The sequence below is a fragment of the Podarcis erhardii genome (assembly GCF_964252035.2).
Source record: "Podarcis erhardii genome assembly, chromosome: 6".
Classification (NCBI taxonomy): Eukaryota; Metazoa; Chordata; class Lepidosauria; order Squamata; family Lacertidae; genus Podarcis; species Podarcis erhardii.
The window spans coordinates 570,717-589,743 of NC_138510.1; the positions used below are offsets into that span (position 1 = coordinate 570,717).

General features: G+C 54.0%; 1 protein-coding gene across 3 annotated transcripts in view; it reads right to left on the reverse strand.

The window, feature by feature from the left end:
* Positions 1-19,027, reverse strand: part of SLC12A5 (solute carrier family 12 member 5) — a 103,591-nt gene that overhangs the window by 4,048 nt on the left and 80,516 nt on the right. For 2 of the 3 annotated variants that reach the window (XM_081867551.1, XM_081867553.1), the window contains exons 12-25: positions 15,773-15,947; positions 11,088-11,206; positions 10,721-10,819; positions 10,063-10,182; positions 8,289-8,393; positions 7,622-7,790; positions 7,320-7,515; positions 6,325-6,494; positions 4,662-4,793; positions 4,469-4,576; positions 2,615-2,737; positions 883-1,076; positions 629-643; positions 291-424 (exon numbers count right to left, since the gene is read on the reverse strand). In XM_081867551.1, the coding sequence (XP_081723677.1) occupies positions 291-424; positions 629-643; positions 883-1,076; positions 2,615-2,737; positions 4,469-4,576; positions 4,662-4,793; positions 6,325-6,494; positions 7,320-7,515; positions 7,622-7,790; positions 8,289-8,393; positions 10,063-10,182; positions 10,721-10,819; positions 11,088-11,206; positions 15,773-15,947 (1,859 nt within the window). The remainder of the gene's footprint in view (positions 1-290; positions 425-628; positions 644-882; positions 1,077-2,614; positions 2,738-4,468; positions 4,577-4,661; positions 4,794-6,324; positions 6,495-7,319; positions 7,516-7,621; positions 7,791-8,288; positions 8,394-10,062; positions 10,183-10,720; positions 10,820-11,087; positions 11,207-15,772; positions 15,948-19,027) is intronic. The other variant, XM_081867552.1, reaches the window with a different exon arrangement.

Sequence of the window (19,027 nt, forward strand, 5' to 3'; positions counted from 1 at the left end):
GTTCCTTTACCTTTTACCTATGCTGTTTTTAAGTCACATTTTAATTAATGTTTTGTATTTTCTGTTAGCCGCCTTAGCCTGGTTTTTAAACCGGGAAGGGCGGAATATAAATGAAATTTATTATTATTATTATTATTATTATTATTATTATTATTATTATTAAAAGACAGAGTATCTGCAGCTTCCTCTCCTGTGTTGCCCTTGCCCCCCGCAAAAGCCTTGCTCTTGGGACGCCCCACAAATGCCCCCGCCCCCAGGTGCCAGAGGGGGGCTCTGCCAGGGAAGGATACAGTTCTCGTCCCCCTTGCGGTTCCGGGGGGGCCCTGGCATGTTGAGCAGCACCAGCTTGGCGTCCTGGGACTTCTTCACGATGGCCTCGTTGAGGCGGATGGCGGTGTGCATCCGCCGGACATTGGACTGGTTCCTGCGGAAGACGGCGGGGGCCTGGTCGGTTGGCTCCAGAAGCCTCCTTGGACCCCACCCTGCCCGCCCGAGCCCAGCGTTGCCCTGCCTCACAACAGAGGTGGGGCGGGCAGGAGAAAAGCCCAGCCAGAGGTGCCCCGAGAGCCCCCCCCTGCTCCCCCCCCCCCCCCGCGACAGAGCAGAGCAGCCCCAAGCAAAGACTTACAGGGTCTCCCACTCCCTGGCAGCGTCAGGCAAAGGAAGGAGGAAGAGAGAGCTGGTCATTGACTACCTGGTGCCCGCGAGGGACGCCCGGCTGCCCGGCAACCCCCTCCCTGGCACCAAGCCCCCTCCCCTCTGCCCAGCAGCCCCCCTGGTTCCCTGCACCCTCAGCACCTCTCCAGCACCTGCCCAAGCGACACCCCGGCAGGAGCAGAAGCGGGTCCCTCCTGCCCGGGGGGCAGAGGCGCCGGGACTCACGGCTTCATGCTGAAGAAGTCCTTGATGCTCTCGGGGCTGACGGGACTCTTGCCCTTGTTCTTCTCGGCCAGCTTGTCTTTCGTCCAGGTGAGGTGCACCTTCTCTGGGGCGGCCTCTGGCTCCGCCTCCGCCTCCGTTTCGTCGCCCGGAGACGGGGAGCCGCTGGTGGCGTTTTTGTCGTGGATGAGCTGCACCTGTGGAAGAGGAGGAGGAGGAGGGCGGGAGAGGTTGGGGCCAGGGCACGGGGACTCTCCGCAGCCCCTCGCAATGCAGCCCTCAGCCCCGGTCAGGATCAAGGCCATGCCCCACAAGTCTCTGCCTGGGTGGTCAGGGATGCTTTAGTTGAGATTCAGGGGGCTCGGCTAGATGCCCTCCAGGGGTACCTTCCCATGATTCCACCAGTGGACTGGGTTACCTTTGTGGTCCCTACCTACTCTGACCGCTCTCTTTTTCAAGGCTGCAACAATTTGGCGCTCAATCAGGTTAACTGGAAATGGATTCATTGGGCAAATTCTTTATTTGTGGGATGTAACATCACTGAAGCAGGAACAGTCATTTCCTGCTTGCCCAGAGCGGAGACACAGGGAGATGTTGCTCCGGCCAGGAGGACTTCCTGTCACCCCTGGTCTGGACTTCCTCCCCTTGTGTCTGACCAGGTAGATGGGCGTGACTCTGGCAGACCCTATAAAGAGGCTAGTCACCCAGCCATCTTTCTCCTGACTCTCTGGATTCCATCTCTGCTTTTAAAAAAAAATATTTTTTATTAATTTTCAATTAATAAAATTCCAATTGATATCAAATCTTGCCACATCATAATACAAACAATAAAGCCAATTATGCAAAATTTGCAGAGGGCTTCCCATGTTCTGGCTGTTGAGAGAAAGTTCTTTCACCTGTTCCTGCTTTCTTCTCTCTTATTTTTCCAGCTTTATCATTCCGGCATTAACCCATTGTCTTGATTCCATCTCTTCTTGATGCCTTTTTGCTGTCTGCTGGTTCTCAGCCACCCCTCACAAGAGGATGAACCCCACACCCTTCTCTGTAACTGGAACTAAAAGCTCAAGCCTGCCTTCAGGATCACACTGTGAACTGAATGGAAGTAAACCTCATCATTCGTTTTAAAGAAGACTGTTGTGTTGTTATTGTTTTTAAGAGGGAACAAAGGGGGATTTAGCGGGATGCGGGTGGCACTGTGGTCTAAACCACAGAGCCTAGGACTTGCCAATCTGAAGGTTGGCGGTTCGAATCCCTGTGATGGAGTGAGCTCCCGTTGCTCGGTCCCTGCTCCTGCCAACCTAGCAGTTCGAAAGCACGCCAAAGTGCAAGTAGATAAATAGGTTCTGCTCCGGCGGGAAGGTAAACGGCGTTTCTGTGCGCTGCTCTGGTTCGCCAGAAGTGGCTTAGGCATGCTGGCCACATGACCCAGAAGCTGTACGCCGGCTCCCTCGGCCTGTAAAGTCAGATGAGCGCCGCAACCCCAGAGTTGGTCATGACTGGACCTAATGGTCAGGGGTCCCTTTACCTTTACCTTAAGGGGGATTTACCAGGAACAATCCAATCTGGAAAAGCCAGACTGGATTGCTTAACTCTAATGATTCTCACGAATCCATCAACTCGCTTCCTGCTATGCACGAGGGAATGTGCTCTGCTACCAGCTCACTAACCTGAGTGTGGAAGGACAATACTTAATTAATATATCCTGGACCCTCAGCGCCCCCCTGGGCAGCCTCACCTCTTCTTCCGGCTTCTCCTCATTGTCGCCCACCTGCTCGTCGGGGACATTGAGGCGCAAGCGCGTGTTGGTGGGGTTCTTGCGCCGGATGGAGCCGCGCGACTCGTCCGTGATGCTCTGGATCTGGGGGGCAGAAGGGAGAGGAGAGGCCACTGGCAAGGGAGCTGCCCCCAGTGGGTGGTGCCAGGCTGGTGCCAGGCTCCGGCTGTGTGCCAGGTGTTTTATCTGCTAGACGTCCAACTCATCCTCAGGCTCCTTGTGGGCAAAGGCTGAGGTGCCAGTTATAAAGCGCATATAACATGCACAGGTTTTCTTCATATCACGCCCCCCCCCCCCCCGGTCTGAACACACCCTTAAAACGCCCTGAATCCCTTGTGAGAGATGCTTTAGGGTGGGACTCATTGCTGGCCAAGAGACACTGAGATCTGTGTAGTGAGAATTATAGTATATACCGTATTTTTCGCTCTATAAGACGCACCAGACCATAAGACGCACCTAGTTTTTGGAGGAGGAAAACAAGAAAAAAAAAATTCTGAATCTCAGAAGCCAGAACAGTAAGAGGGATCGCTGCGCAGTGAAAGCAGCAATCCCTCTTGCTGTTCTGGCTTCTGGGATAGCTGCGCAGCCTGCATTTGCTCCATAAGACGCACACACATTTCCCCTTACTTTTTAGGAGGGAAAAAGTGAGTCTTATAGAGCAAAAAATATGGCAATAGACAGCCTACAGGGGAGAGATGTGAAAAAGATCAAAGACAGGACAGGGAAAAGGAAGTCCTTCTTTACACAGTGCTTTGTTCAACTATGGAACTCCCTCCCACAGGAAGCAAGGCTGGCCATCAGCTTGGATGCTTTTTAAGATGAGAGGCATCCATGGAGGATGAGAGGCCGGGGGGGGGGGGCTACTAGCCAGGAGGGCTCTGCTTGGTCTCCCCAGCTGGAAGCAGTGATGTTTCTAGAAGCCACAGGAGGGGAAGGTGTGTGGGCTATCTGTCTGGAATATAGTTGTATTTCAAGGAGTTAGTGATCTCATCCGCTCTTGCAGCCACGCAGCTGAATCGGCTCTCTTCCCTCCCTCTCCCTATATGGGCAATCAATCCAGGAGATCTAGTGATCTGACATGGTTACCCTCCCTGCCTCTGTTTGCTTCCCCCTCTCTATCTCTTGTTCAGCTCTGAGAACACCCTTTAGTGCCCTAATCTGCGATAGTGCTGGGTACCTTCACCTTCTTGGATGTCGGACATTGTTTGGAGAAAGTGAGGCACTGGGGGAGGGTGGCTAATGAATTATCTGCATGTAGCATGTCGGACAAGCCACACAGGCTAACAGGCTAGCTATCTATAAATCGGATGGTTTGGGTAGAGTTATTAGAAGCTCCTGCATGGACTGATTGATCGCAGGGGCCTGCAAACTGAGGCTACCTGGGGGAGTCCCTTCGCCACTTCTTGAGGGCTTCCAAGTGGCAGAATGAGGTGCTTGCTTGCTATGTATATATTGCTTGCTGTTTAGAATAAAAACCTTCAATCTTCTCACTCACTCGCGTTTTGTGTTCCTTCTGAATCTCATTTTAAAAGAACTGCCTTGCATTTGGCAAGATGCCCCTGTGATCAAATCCTGCTTGCGGGTTTCCCCCGCTTGGCCCCTGTGAGACGAGGGCAGATGCAGATCTGACCCAGTTCTAATGTGCACGGAGGAATCACTGCGAGAGAGCAAGACTCTCTCCTCCCGGCCTCTCTGCCCAGGCCCTTCTTCAGGCAGGGCAGATTTCTCCCTTTGCGCTTGCACGAGACCTTGCAGCGCCTCCCAGCCCGTAAGTGGGAGGGGGTGTTGCGGTCCACCAGCCCCACGGCCACCTACCTCGCGCTCCCTCTCCGTCTTGGTGAGGTGCATCTGCTTGAGGATCTGGGAGCGCTGCTCCATCACCAAGGTCTTCTCGTAGGTGTAGGCGGAGATGTCACTCTCGTGCTGCGGGAGAGGGAGAGGGTGGGACATGGGGACTCCCCAGTGAGAACGCGACGCTGGACTAGACAGGCTCCTCTGACGGCCTTACCATCTCCACGACTTCCACCTCGGCTGTGATGCGCAGGTGGTACAGGAAAGTCGTCAGGTCCTTCTTCATCTGAATGCTGTTGTCGTCCATCTGGGCCACGGTGAAGATCCGCATCTTGCACTTGCGCCACACCTACGTGGGAGGAAAAGGGGTGGTGGAGCCACTGAGCCAGCGCACAGCCAGCCCTGCCCAGCTCAGGGGACTCATTCTTGGGGCAAGGCCTGGCAGAACACGGAAGCAACAAGAAACACCAACGATAAAGACTAGGACTAGCCGTCTGAGAAACAGTTTCTATCCTAATGCGATTTTGGTTTTAAACGCAGTGTAAGGTAGTCTCTATGGGAGTATATTGTATTTAATTATGGGGTATCAGAGTTTTTAGGGGGCTAACCAGGCTGGGATAGCTGGGATAGCAGGTTTGTTGGTTTTTGAATGTCTGATGTAGATTTTTTCAATTTCGTTGTTCTGTATGGGACAATGACAATAAAGGGGACAATGACAATAAAGACTATCGTATTGAGTGGCAGATGAAGATGATGGACTCTGTGGAACTGGAGAAGCTGACCGGGAAAATCTGGAACCAGCATGATCAAGCTTTCCAAAAGGACTGGAGTAAATTTGTGCAATATTTGAAGGATCACCGTAAGCAGTTAAAAACACGAGCAGGGTTGTAAGAAGTAATGACAATGATTATTACCTTTTTTACATTTACTTAAAAATTGAGATGTTGAATGAGAAAAACGTAAAATGGAAGATGTATAACTGCTATGATATAGAGATGAGCTTTGAAAGCCATGAGGGGGGCGGGAGGGAAGTCGATAGGCTCATATGAGCAAAAAGTAGAGTGGATAATAAGAATGCGTCTAAATATTAAAAATGGAAATGCAATAAAAATATTATAAAAAAGAACATGTGCGCCTTCTTCCCCAGCAGCTGCCAGAAGAGACTGGAGCGCCAATACAGCCATTTGAGTGGTCACTAAGGGAGTGGAGTGTGGGTGTCCCTGCTGAGAACTCTGCCCTTCCTCGTAGAAGCATAGAGTTGGGAGTCCCCCAAGGGACCATCTAGTCCTGCTGTCCTGGACTGGTTGGACGCAGAGGAACGGTGGGAGGAACCCCCAAGGGGAACCCCAAGGGAAGAAGGCCCCGAGCCCGGAGGTGGGGGTAGGACAACGATGAGGGGTCAGAGGGAGAAGAAGGAGCAGACTGGGAAGAGGCGGTGTCAGAAGCAGAAGAAGCAAACAGGGCTTCGTGGGCAGGAAGAATCAGAGGCAGAAGCTGAAGCAGGAGAGGAGGGCCAGACATGAGTCGGGCTGGTGAAGAATCATAGGTCTCTCCCCCTCCTGCTGCCATGAGCTCCCCTCCCCACTGGTCTCCCAGAACCAGAGGAGGAATGAAGAGGGCGGAGGAGTGGTTGTCGGCATGCAGGCATCGCCTCAGATTGCAGGGGGAAATCCTGGAGTGGAGGGGGAAGGTGGGGGTCTTTGATCTCAACAGCTGATTTCTATGGAGTAAGACCAACCGAGAACAAGCTGTTCTTCTCATTAGGCCTGACACTCAACCACATCAAGATCATGTTTTTGCCAATAAAGAGTTAGCAGTGCAGAGTTCCCCCTGCAGTGCAGGGTTCTCAGCTCGACACCCCCTTGCGTCTCCCCGAATACCTTGTGTTGACGCAGCAGGAAGGGCAGCAGCATCAGCATCCCTCCGTCATGCACGATCCACCAGACATCGATGTGGCCCTCTGAGAAGCGTTCCGAGTTGGCCGGGAACATGGCCAGGTTCTTGGCCACCAGGAGAGCCATGTGCCCAGCGGTGGTCTCTCGCACTAGCTCTGTGGGGCGCAGGCAGGGGAGAGAAGCGTCACCCACAAGAGTGGGACCCCTTGGGATGAGGGGGGCAGGAACAGAGGAGAGGGTGGACAGAGAACCAGTGCTTGAAATTCACACATTTTGCACCCGGTTATTGGCCACTTGTGACCAAGCGAAGATGCCTGGGTGCCAGGACAGCATCTGATGTCTCCATCATCTGGAAGTGCATAGCTGGGGATTCCTAGCCTGTTTCCACACGCTAATACCCTGTTCTGTAGAATTCTATCTGGACAATTGGAATGAATTTCCGGAACCAAAAAGGTGAGTTGAAAAATACAACTTTATAGAACCGCCAAGCCACAAAATGGCAACTAGACGTTCCATTTTGGCAACCGTAACTCTAGTTTAAGGAGCCACTTGGTGCCTCGCTTATATATCTGAGTTTCTAACACGGCAGAGAACCCTAAGGTGAGCAGAGAGCAGATGAAAAGAAGTGATTCTGCCTGCAACACATTGTTAATCTTTGGAACTCCTTCCTGCAGGAGACAGCAATGGCCACTGACCTGGGTGGCACTGGAAGAAGATTGGGCCAATTCATGGGGGGGGGGGAGGAGTGGGCCATGGCTGGCTTCTAGCCACAAGGGCCACACTCCCCACTGCCAGCAAGAGACAGCAATGGTCCTGAGTACCAGTTGCTGGAAAGGAGAGCGCTGCTCTTGTGCTCAAATCCTGCCTGTGGGTTTCGCACGAGAGGCCCCTGTTTGGCCCCTGTGAGAGCAGGGTGCTGGAGTCGGTGGGCCCCCTTTGGCCTGGCCCTTAGGGCCCCCTGCCCCCCGCCCAGCGTGTACCAATGAAGTTCCTCCAGGTCTGGTGGTCCTCCTTGCTGCGCCAGTTGCGAGGCCAGCCGACCAGGACGCTGTTGTGCTGCAGCCCCCCCAGGCCGCTGGACTGGATCAGGTGGGACATGCCGTCGCGCACCGAGGTCGACGTCACCACCTGGCAGAAGCCCTTCACCTTCTCCGCCTCCATCAGCCGCCGGATGGACTGCGAGGGAGCAGGGAGGAGAGAAGTTGGAGCCCCTTTCTGGCCGAGAGCAGGGATCGGGACCCTGCAACCCCCAGCCCCGGGAGCGCCGCTCTGCCCTGCTCACCTCCTCTGCCCGCTGGACCTGGGCATGGTTGTCCAGGAAGGTGCCCTCCAGCACGGAGCCCACGATGGTCAGCCCCTTGCCGGCCTTCAGCTGGTTGATGAAGGACAGCAGCTGCGGGTGGGCCACGTTCTGGTCCTGATCCACGCGGACAAGCACCAGCAGCTGCGGCCTGGGAAGGGGGAGGCGGGAGTTGGCGCTGGCCGGGCCCTCCTCAGAGTAGACCCAGTGGGATGCAGGGAACCAAGTTCACCATGGCCATCAGTGTCAGTGGGTGGGTCTCCTCTTGAGTAGGACTAGCATTGGAGGACTCCTGCCAGCTTTCACTGCCTCTCCTTCCCAGTCCCAAGTCCCCTTCCTCTCTCCTGCCTTGCCAGCTCCCTCTGCTGCCCCATCCCTTAGGGATCATAGAACAGTCGGGTCCCCCAAGAGTCATTTAGTCCAGCCCCCTGCCATGCAGGAATCACGCCCCCCTCACGGTCATGCTCTCCCTTTACTCCATGTCTCGTGCCAGGCACATCTCTGCCCCTCCTGCACTTGTTATGCCAGTTGTGGTGGGCAGCTGATTCAGGGCCCCTGGCACCCCACTGCCCAGCAGCCTTCCCACAGGTGCCCTCCTTGCCTCTTCCCACACCCACCCGGTCAGTCTGGCAGAGTCCTGCTCCCTTACCTCCAGTTCTTCGTATGGGGCGGCCCTTCCTCCAGCCGCAAGAGGGCATAACGGGCTGCGCTGAGGGACAGGCCCCGGATCCCATCGCCCCACTCCTTCTCCGCTCTGCAAAGTCAAAGGTCATCCTCTGAGGCCCTTCTGGGTGTTCCTCCTCCAGCAAAGGCCCGAGGGGGGGCACAACATGAGAACATGGCCTTTTCTGTGGTGGCTCCCTCTTGGGGAAACGCTCTCCCCAGGAAGGCTTGCCTGGCTCTTTCGCTTTGTCTTTAGGCGCCAGGCAAAAACGTTCCTCTTCCACCAGGCCATTCACTGATTCAACTATTTGTGGCCTCTTAGAGTGTGGGGGTGTTGTTTTTGTTGCTTACTATGTTGTGTATTTTTGTCTTTTAATATTATTATGTCTGAGGATTTAGCCAGAAGTCTGATTGAACTTTGCTAAACATGGGGAAGCCCCTGGACTTACTTGTGTTAAGGAGCCACGACAGCTTGGCAGAACTAGCTGGATGGGCCATTCAAGGGGACAAAGGCCAGCGATGACCATCAAGGAAACCGTCATAGGGCAAGACTGCCAGGCAAGGGGGAGAGGGACCCCTTCTTGGTCGGGTGCTGATGCACAGAGGCCAAGGCCGGGTTATTTGGGGGGGGGGCGGGAGCTCCTTGCAGTCAGTATGCAGCGAAAAAGAGAAGGAGGGCAGAACTGCAAGTGAGCTGGGAGTGACCGGCTGGAGGCCAGAGACGCAAGGGTGGCTTTTTGCTGTCCTTTGCACCCAACGCTGCCCTTAAGGGGGAAGCCAGACCCTCGTAAGATGCAAATGTTCTGCAATCCCTTTAAAGGTTTTGACCATTAAAGCCCTACACAGCCTAGGACCCTCGTACCTACGGGACCGCCTCTCCTGGTCTGCCCCGCGGAGGACCTCAAGGTCCACAAATAACAACACTTTGGAGGTCCTGAGCCTCAAGGAGGTTAGATTGGTCTCAACTAGGGGCGGGGCCTTTTCAGTACTGGCCCCGACGTGGTGGAAGGCTCTGTTACAAGAGACTAGAGCCCTGCGGGACTCAACATCTTTCTGCAGGGCCTGCAAGACAGAGCTGTTCTGCCTGGCCTTTGGTTTGGACTTAGTCTGACCCTTACGTTTCCCTCCCCTTATGGTCTTGATTTACCAGCTACTTTAAAAGGAGGCTGCATTTTAAATTGCATTTTAACCTGTATTTTAAATTGGGTTCTTTCTTTTCTCCCCTCCCCCTCTTTCCCCTATTATGTTTTTATTGTGATTTTATTGGTGTTAGCCGCCCTGAGCCCGGCTCTGGCTGGGGAAGGCAGGGTATAAATAAAATAATAATAATAATAATAATAATAATAATAATAATAATAATAATTATTATTATTATTATTATTATTATTATTATTATTATTTATTATTATCTAGGAGCAGGTTGTAGTCAATAGAGTGATATATCATAAAGCCGCCACAGTCTCTGCTGTGTCTTACTGTCCCGGAAGACAACACAAACCCTGGGGTATATAAATTTAATAATAGGGAGGGAGGGAGGGGTCAGGAAAGGTGGAGGAGAAACCGCCCCCACTACCTCTGCCCTGGAACTCGCAAAGCAGTGGAGTGAAGGAGGCTCCTAAACGTTATTTAGGATTGCAGAGTTGGAAGGGACCCTAAGAGAAGTCTAGCCCAACCCCTGCAATGCGGGAGTCACTTGGCCTGGGTTCTTCCCCCAGAAAAAGACCCGGCAGAGCCCGCTAGCCCCCGACCCGCCAACTTACCCTCGATATTCAATGTACTTGTAGATGAGTCCTGCAATCAGCATGGCTACCAGCGCATAGTACCAGGAGCAGATGAACATCAGGGCCAGGCAGAGGCTCATGCCCAGGAAGGAGAGGGTCCTGTGGGCACCAGGGGGAGGAGAGCTGAGCCCAACCCAGAGGAGCACTGGCAGCCGCCCAGGCCTCACTTGCCACCCCCATCGTTCAGCCTGGACACTGAGGTCCAGCGCTGAGAGCCTTTTGGCGGTTCCCTCGCTGCAGGAAGCCAAGCTACAGGGAACCAGGCAGAGGGCCTTCTCGGTAGTGGCGCCTGCCATGTGGAACGCCCTCCCTTCAGATGTCAAAGAGAAGAACAACTACCAGACTTTTAGAAGACATCTGAAGGCAGCCCCGCTTAGGGAAGCTTTTAATGTTTAATAGGTTGTTGTATTTTAGTGTTCTGTTGGAAGCCGCCCAGAGTGGCTGGGGAAACCCAGCCAGATGGGTGGAGTATAAATAATAAATTATTATTATTATTATTATTATTATTATTATTATTATTGCCAACAGGAGGCTCCTCCTGGAGAACAGGAAGGGGCCACCCAAGGCCATCTAGACCAACCCCCTCGCCGCCCCGCAGGAACGGCAGCTCGAGAATCCCCGGCCCTTTGCCACTCACCAGTGGTAATACCGAAACCGCGGCCGCCAGTTGGGGGTCCTCAGCAGCGTCTGCACCGCACAGGCCAGGTTGACGAACATGTAGCACATCAGGAAGAACCTGGAAGGGGGGGGGAGCGAGGGCCTGAATGTGGGGGGAGAGAGAGGGAGGCTCAAAGCCACCCCTTCCCAGCACCTGGAAAGAACTGCCCCATGTGGGGTGGGAGGGTGGGGCTGGGGAGGGCAGCACTGGCAGACCGAGGAGGGCTGCCCTAGCTTGAGGGATGCTCAAGACATGGGGGGTGGCAGGGCAGTCTGGCCTCTTCCTGGGTGCTGGAGAGAGACCCCTGCCCCGTGCCCAGAGGTCCCAGGAGGGGGAGGGGGCGTACATGGAGAGGATTGGGGCCACCTCGTCCAGGGAGGCAATGAGGATGCCTATTTCGCAGATGCAGGCGGTGAGCAGGAGGGCCCAGGTGGGTTCCCCGTTGGCCTTGCCGTGCCCAAAGACCTGCGGGAGAGGAAGAGAGAAGGCAGAGAGATCGTGAGCAGGAGGAGGGTCAGGAAAGGGCCCCATACCTGGTCCTGGGGAGGGAGGGAGGGAGGGAGAGGCGCCCCTGGGAAGAAATGGCCGCAGTGGCTGGGACCTTTTGGGTTGGAGGAAAGGTGAGCAAGGGAAGTTTGCCAAATGACGGCTGGCCTGGAGAAAGAGAAGGGGAGGCTCTTTTCCCTCCAATGAAGCTGAACGTTGGGAAATTCAGGGCAGATGGCAGAAAGCCTTTCTTTACGCAGTGCAGAGTTAAACTAGAACTGCCTCCCGCAAGAGGCAGCAATGGCCAAAAATTGGTTGGATTTAAAAGAGGGTTAGGCAAATTGATGGAGGAGGAGAGGGCGATGGATGGCTCTACTCTGCTTCCGCGGTCGGAGGCAGCAATGCACCTGAATGTCAGTTTCTGGAAACTGCTAGGATCCTGCTTGTGGGTTTCCCACTGCGGTTTTCCCACTGCTTGGCCACTGTGAGAACAGGATGCTGGGCTGGATCCCGCAGGCTCCCCTGATCTTCTCATGAAGGGGACAGCCAGACAGGATTATGCACTGACAGCAGAGGTCCAGATCTGTCCCTGTTTGGCCTCCGCTGCCAGAGCAAAAGATGGTTCCTGGTTCCAGGTTGCAGCCAAGTCTTCCAGGAGTTGATCCGAAGTCCCCTTTGGGTTATTGTCCAATCCCTCCTGCTCCATAATTTGAGCCTTTTATTTTTTGCAAAATCACACGAGGTTTTTTTAAATTGCAAATTTTGCCAGGCTCTTCATGGCGACACTGCTGATTTTGCCTCCTCGTTCCTTTTAGCAGAAAGGCAGTGCCAAGTTGTTCAGGGTGCTTAAAACAAAAATGGAGCACAAAGAGCTCCAAAAAAGATTTCTCTGAACTGAGAGAACCCGCAGTGAAAATGGCAAATGCAATCCAGTGTGATCAAAAGACATTTATTTCACAAATACACTCATGGAGTTTGAACTTGCAGTGAGTGACCAGGAAGGAGCCTGTGAGGTTGTAGTGAACAGCACCACGAAAATGTCACCCCAGTGTGTGGCAGCCACGAAAAGGGCAAATTCCGTGCTAGGGATCGCCTGTCATGGATGCTTTAGTTGAGATTCCTGCATTGCAGGGGGCTGGACTAGATGGCCCTTGGGGTCCCTTCTAATTCTACGATTCCATGGAAATAAAACTGACACTATCCTAAGGCTGTTACACAACTCTATGGTGCAGCTACACTTGTGTATAATTCTGATTTATGGTTGGGAAATTGAATGAATGGGGAAGTCACAGCTCTACAGCACATGGGCAAGAGCTCTTGGGGTGGGATGTCCTTGCTGGGTGGGCCCCAGCCGCCGCCCCTGTACCAGCCCCATTGCCTCCTTGCTCTCCTTTTGCTGTGGGGCCCAGGCAGGAGTCCAGACAGCCCCAGCCCCCCGGCAGCCGAGGAAATAGCTTTGGGCGAGAAGCTGCCAGGGGCAAAGGAAGGACCTTGCAGCTTCTGGCTCCAGAGCACCTTGCGGAAAGTGTGGAGCGGCAGACAAGGTGGATGTGGCAGGTGCAGCCGAAGCAGCTGACAACTCTGGCTACTTGAAGGGGACACCTCAAGGGCAGGAGGAGGTGCAGGAGCAAAGGGGGGCCGTGTCCTCAAGGCTCAGCGAGGAGGGGGCTGCGGGAACCGTGCACGGGGGCACTGCAAGGGCGGAAGGAGAAGCAAAAGATGAAGGCATGTGGCCAGCCCCCTCCCTCTCTCCCGTCTCAAGGTGGGATCAGATGTTCACGAGGACGAAAAGGCAGCTGAACGGCTCCAGACTTCCTTTGCTGCAGTATTTGCAAATCAGCTTACGAACATAAGCAGAGTCTGCTGGTTCAGGCCAAAGGGAGCCCATCTAGTCCAGCCTCCTGTTCTCAGTGTTAGGATTATGATGTTCCGTTCCACCTAAACGGATGTGTGGGGCTGTTGCATGGCACATGTCTGTTTACATTCCAGCACAGCTTGATGGGAACTTCCGTTCGTGTATTGCTTTTGCTTTGTGCTTCCTGCTTTTGCTTGGACACAAAGGGGAGCAGACATGTTTTTCCTTTGTCCTGATGCTGAATAAACGCCTGTAAATATGCCTCTGTCCGCTTCTTCTGTTGCAAAGAGTTCTTATCTCTGCTGGCTTGCGTGCTCAGTCTCTAAAGGTCTCTGAGGCTTGAGTTGCAGTTTTGATGCTATTCCAAGAACCGGCGTTTGCCCGGCTGCCGGCCGGTGGGCTGGAGCCAGCTGGGGGCTGCCAATTGCCCCTGTCTCCCAGGACGCATCCCAACACTCACAGGGCCGGAGGGCAAGGGCAACTCTCCCCTCCTGGGGTTTCCAGCAACTGGTATCTCCGACCACGGAGCCTGAGCCCTCTCCTCCTCCACCCATCACCACTGTCTTCTGGAGGAAGGAGCTTGACTATGCCTGGGCATCTGCTGCACAGCTGGAGACAGGGCACTCGGCTAGACCCAGCCTGGCTCAAACCCAGCACGATGCTCCCCCTGGTCTTCCTGCGCCCGCTCTGACCTTAGCTGGGTTGATGCTTCCGCTCAAGAGGGGCTTCACCATCCAACCCATTTGATTTGAGAGGAGACAAGGGCACAGGTGACCTTGGAGATGCGGGTGCTGAGACTGGCAGGGCAAAGCTGCCTCTTGTCAGGGGCCCTGGGCTTGTTTCCTTTTCTTTCTGACACCTGGAGATGTTTCTGTCGGAGGCAGTTTGAGGGCTGCGTGTCGGAAGCCCCTGCTCAGCCTCCAAGCTCCCTGCCTGGCCTGGGGGGCAGCCGACCTCACAGGGCCCGGGGGGGGGGGATGCAGCCCTGCCCACGGCTCAGGTGGCTTTTAAAGGGACAAGGTACAGGGACGGAGAATTAATTGCTCTTGTTATAATTTGGTTGTTGTTGGGAGTAAACTGGGAACCTAATAAAAAAAAATTACAAAAGAAGAGATACATGGATGGAGGAGGAGGAGGAGCGAGAACTCTTTCGGGTGCCATCAGCAAAAGGGAACTACCAGGCTACCTGCTGGGAATTACGGGAAATATCTTTGGGCTCTCCTGGACGCCTCTGACTGGCCACCGAGGGAGCAGAAGGACACAAGAAGCGCCTGTGGGGTCAAGCCAAGAGCCAAGCTGCTCCACCATCCTGCTCTCCCAGTGGCCAGCCTGTGGGAAGCCAGCAAGCGGGGTCCAAGCATGAGAGCAACTCTCCCCTCCCGCGCAGGCAGAGAAGCACCAGCCAGGCTGGGAGCCCTCCAGGCCCCCTTCTCCATGGTTTTGGCTAATCCTAGTGAGGAAAACTCCTGGCCTGATGCTGCTGAGGGTGCAGAGAGGGTTGGAACGCACCCTGTCCGACCAACCGCTTGCTGTGTGCGCACACACGTGTGTGCATGTATCTGTGCCCGTGTGTGTGCGAGAGAGAGGGGTGCGGGGAGCGGGCACAGGAATGGAGGCAGGAAAGCCGACGCCTCCTCCTGTTACCCAGCATGGCTCGTCCCTCAAGTGAAGACTGCAAAAGAGGCAGCTGAGGAGGGAGTTTAAAATTAGCCGCAAGTCCCTGTCGGCTGTCGGCTTGGATTTGCGCAGATGTGGCTCACTAAGTGCGCCGAACGCACTGAGAAACCAGGGCCCCCACAACCCACACCCAGGCTGGCTTCACCAGCACAGACACACGCGCGCAGCACATCAGGCCCAATCAGACAGGGGAGCTGGGCCAGGATCAAAACCAGTTGCATCTCTGTCCCACCTGCTTCTCCAAGGAGCTCAAGGGGGCCTGCAGGATTCTGCCCCTCCGCATGTTAATCCCCACAACAACCCCGAGAGGGAGGCTAGGCTGCGAGGCAGGGACTGGCCTCCAAGGACTGACCCTCCTGGTGAGCTTCATGGCCGGGGGGGCGGGGGGATTTGAACCCAGGTCTCTCTCCCAGGTGCTGGTCTGACCCTCTAAGCACTGTGCTCTTCCCCCCATTTCCTGCTACTAGGAAACAAGACCTTTCTACGTCGGTTGCAATAAACAGTCTGAAGCAGTTATTTAAAAGGCCAATTAGAAACAAACATTAAAGTTACATTATATAGATACACACACACCTATATAATAAAGAGTAGAAAACATGCATACTTATTAAAACCACTTCTCAAGATTATGGGTTAAAGTTATGAGCCTGGAAAGTGCGCTGGGACAAAAACATTTCTAGCCCATAAGAGGGCAGTGAAAGGGAGTTTCCAAGAGTGCGGAATTAGCATCATGTGACAGTTGCAGAAGTTCCAGCTCTGCAGATCCCAGCCCCGGAGGGGGCACAGAGTGACCTGGGGCCACAAGTGTAGGAAGGAAGAAGACCCCCGATCCTTTCCTCCCATGGGCCACTTCTGAATTCTGCAGAAGGGGGCAGGGTCTTCACCAACCCCAACCCCCAAAAGAAACTCCTTCAGTTCAACTCATCCTTGGCTGCACCAGGAAGGGTCTTCCTGACTGCCCCCCACCCCGCGCTGTGGCCACGCTCCTCCCTCCCCCCCAGGCAGGCACTTACCCGCAGGAAGGGGACGATGCCGTCACGAGAGATGGCCTGCAGAAGGCGAGGGGCCCCCGTCAGGCTCTGCAGCCCAGCTCCGCAGGTGGAGAAGAAGGACCCGAAGACAATGACCCAGGGGGAGGGCCAGGCCAGGGTGCCCACCACCAGGTTCCCGCTCACGGCCTCGCCAAACCTGGAGGGGCAAAGGGCAGGGCTGAATGGACTGGCAAGCTCTGCGTTCTGTACAGTGGCATCTTCAGTGCTTTGGGTTTCGGTCTTTTGATTCCATGGTTCTGTGCTTCTACGGTTTGCTGAGAGCTGCTTTTGGGCACAGCACCTCATGGGCAAAGCGGCACGTAAGTAAACTCAATGGATCAGCTGGTCACATCGCCTGCCCTCTGCTGCTCTGAGCCCCATCCCACGTCACAGAGCAGAACTGCCTCCTCTGGCTTTGTTTTATAAAATTTGCACACCGCTTGATTGTAAAAAGATAACCCTCAAAGCAGTTTACAAAAAAGATAAAGCAATAAAATCATCTGTAAGAAGAATGAATAACAATTTAAAGCTTCCAAAAAGTGAAAAGAACAATGGACTAAAACCAGAATGAAACTGGCATCAGCTTTCTAAGCAATTGGACAAGCTTGTCCAAACCAACATGCTCTGAGCAGGCATCAAAAAGAGAGCAGTGGAGGCACCTGCCTGGTATCAAGAGGCAGGGAGTTCCAAGGGTTAGGTGCTGCCACCCTAAAGGATCAATTCCTTAAAAATGCAGAAGGGATATTATGTGGCACTTGTAGGAGAGCCACTTCCGCAGATCTATGAAGTCAAGGGGGCATGTATCGGGGTGATCTCGCAGGTAAACTGGGCCCAAGTTGCAAAGGGCTTTATATACTAACAGTTTCTACTTGGCCTGATAGCAAACGAGCCTGATCATGCAGATTTCCGGGCAAAAGTCTTGCATGCTGACAAGGCCTCCTTCCTGTCAGCAATTGTGTGGCAGCATTGTGCACCAACTGTAGCTTCTGGATCGGGAGCAAAGCAATCTACTCTTGATCCCTGCTGGGCACCTTCTGGGCCCAGAGAGGCCAGAGGTTGCCATAACTGATGCCCCCAAAGCCTGTGTAGAAGCACAGCCCTCCCAACATTTCCGTCCCCAAAACTGGGACGTCAGGAGGGGTTTGCCAGCGCTTTCTGCTCACTTGCTCCCGAGGGAGCCTCTTTTGGGCCGGGATTCCAGCTCTCGACTTGTGCCACACCAGAAACAGGACATTCTGGGATCCAGACAGAAGCCGGGATTGGCTTCCGTGATCCGGGATGTCCCACTTAAAATGGGACACTTGTGAGGGTGTGAAGAAAGGCCCAACCTGCTCTGCCCTTTCCCCAGGGGACTGAGGAACGTGCAGGACTGGACCAACTAACTCGGACTCTTCCTGGTCAGACAGAGCCAGGGGTCACCCTCCCAGGGGAAGGGAGAGAGACTTCAACAATCCACGTGGCCTTGGCATCGGGTTCCTTCCAACTCCAGGGATGCAGTAAATTGGAATCCCTACATTGTTGTGGCATGGGCAGGATCAGTCCAGATTTAGAGCCACAGAGCTCAGGTTTATTTCAGACTCTACACGGACCTTCTACTGGCTCCCCCACCCACTTTTATTCTGAAAAATGTTCCTTAATTTGACCGCTGGATTGTGTGTGATGGGTTTCGGAATGTCCCCTCCCTGTGCCCAGATGCTTGGCATTTGAGCTACTGGAAGTTTAGGGCTGGAACTGACTGGCACACTCTCCTGAGGTCTGGGGAGACTCAGCAACAGCCTGGGCTGCCTTTACTCTCTGAGTAACTCACAAGGGATGCCAGTGGGAGGGGGCTGGCAGCAGCTAGCAGAGAGTAAGACCCACTGGCAGCCCTGCAGGGCTGTTGTGTTGCAGTTGGCAAGGAAGTGGGCAGCAGAGCCTTCTCTTGGCTCCCTCTTCATCTCAGAGGGCAGCAGCGTTGGGAAACGGGGGGCTGCTTCTCCCCTTGCGCAAGAGGCCAGCGGGGACGCCTGGACGAGTTCAGCTCAGGGCAAGAAGTCTCTCCTTTCCTGGCAGCCCCCATAGCTGTGCCAACCCTGCAAGGCTTATTAGTCCTAATTTTATTTCCATTTTTATTTTATTCTATTGATTTGCTAACAAACCTAAAGTGCAAGCGTGACGAAACAGAAGGAATCAAAGACTTAACCCACAAAGCATCTCAGCCTGGAAGGACGAAAGCGAAAAGGAAAAGGACACACAGCACACCGCAAAGCAGGAGAGGAAAGCACAAAGATTCCCTTGCAAATCATCAAGATTTTTGAAATAAAGAAAGAAAAAAATTCTCCAGCTTGCAAAGGTTCCGTATGGCCCTAAATGAGCTGGTGGCCCTCCGTGACCAGGTGCCTCGATATTTGTATAGGGAATAAAGCCATTAGTATTATGACCCAAAAACGTCAGTGACAGCTGCAGCAGCACCTTGGGTGGCCTAGATAGGGGAAGGGCAGCTGAATCCCGGCTGCCAGGAGGGAGCTCAGCACCACAGGCAGCGGCTGAGGCCGGCATCCTGCCGGGCGAAGAGAGCAGGGAAGCAGGAAGGGTCCCTTGGCAGGGCAGGGGGTTGTCATGGTGGGGGGGCTGCACTGGGCACAGAGTTTTCTGTCTTCCAAGGGCTTAGCAGGGGGTCCCTCTCAAGGCCACTGCCCTGCTTTGCTTATGCTCTTTATGTGGCACATTTTGTGTTTTGCGCTGCATATCTTCTCTTGATGGAGGGCGGCATATGCATTTATTAAAGTTATATGCCAAAGACCACAGGGCAGTTTGCAACAAGAGGACGCAAGTTTGAAAACATAACCATGTTATCTTAAGATCCTTGCGTTTCCCACAACAATAGCAAAAAACAATACCCCACCACAGACATGTTTAAGGAGGATGCAGAATGTTTAATCAACCCGAGGCCTGGTATTATAATTTTATAAATTATTATTATTATTATTGGGATGCGGATGGCGCTGTGGGTTAAACCGCAGAGCCTAGGACTTGCCGATCAGAAGGTCGGCGGTTCGAATCCCCGCAACGACGGGGTGAGCTCCCGTTGCTCGGTCCCTGCTCCTGTCAACCTAGCAGTTCGAAAGCACGTCCAAGTGCAAGTAGATCAATAGGTATGGCTCCGGCGGGAAGGTAAACGGCGTTTCCGTGCGCTGCTCTGGTTCGCCAGAAGCGGCTTAGTCCTGCTGGCCACATGACCCGGAAGCTGTATGCCGG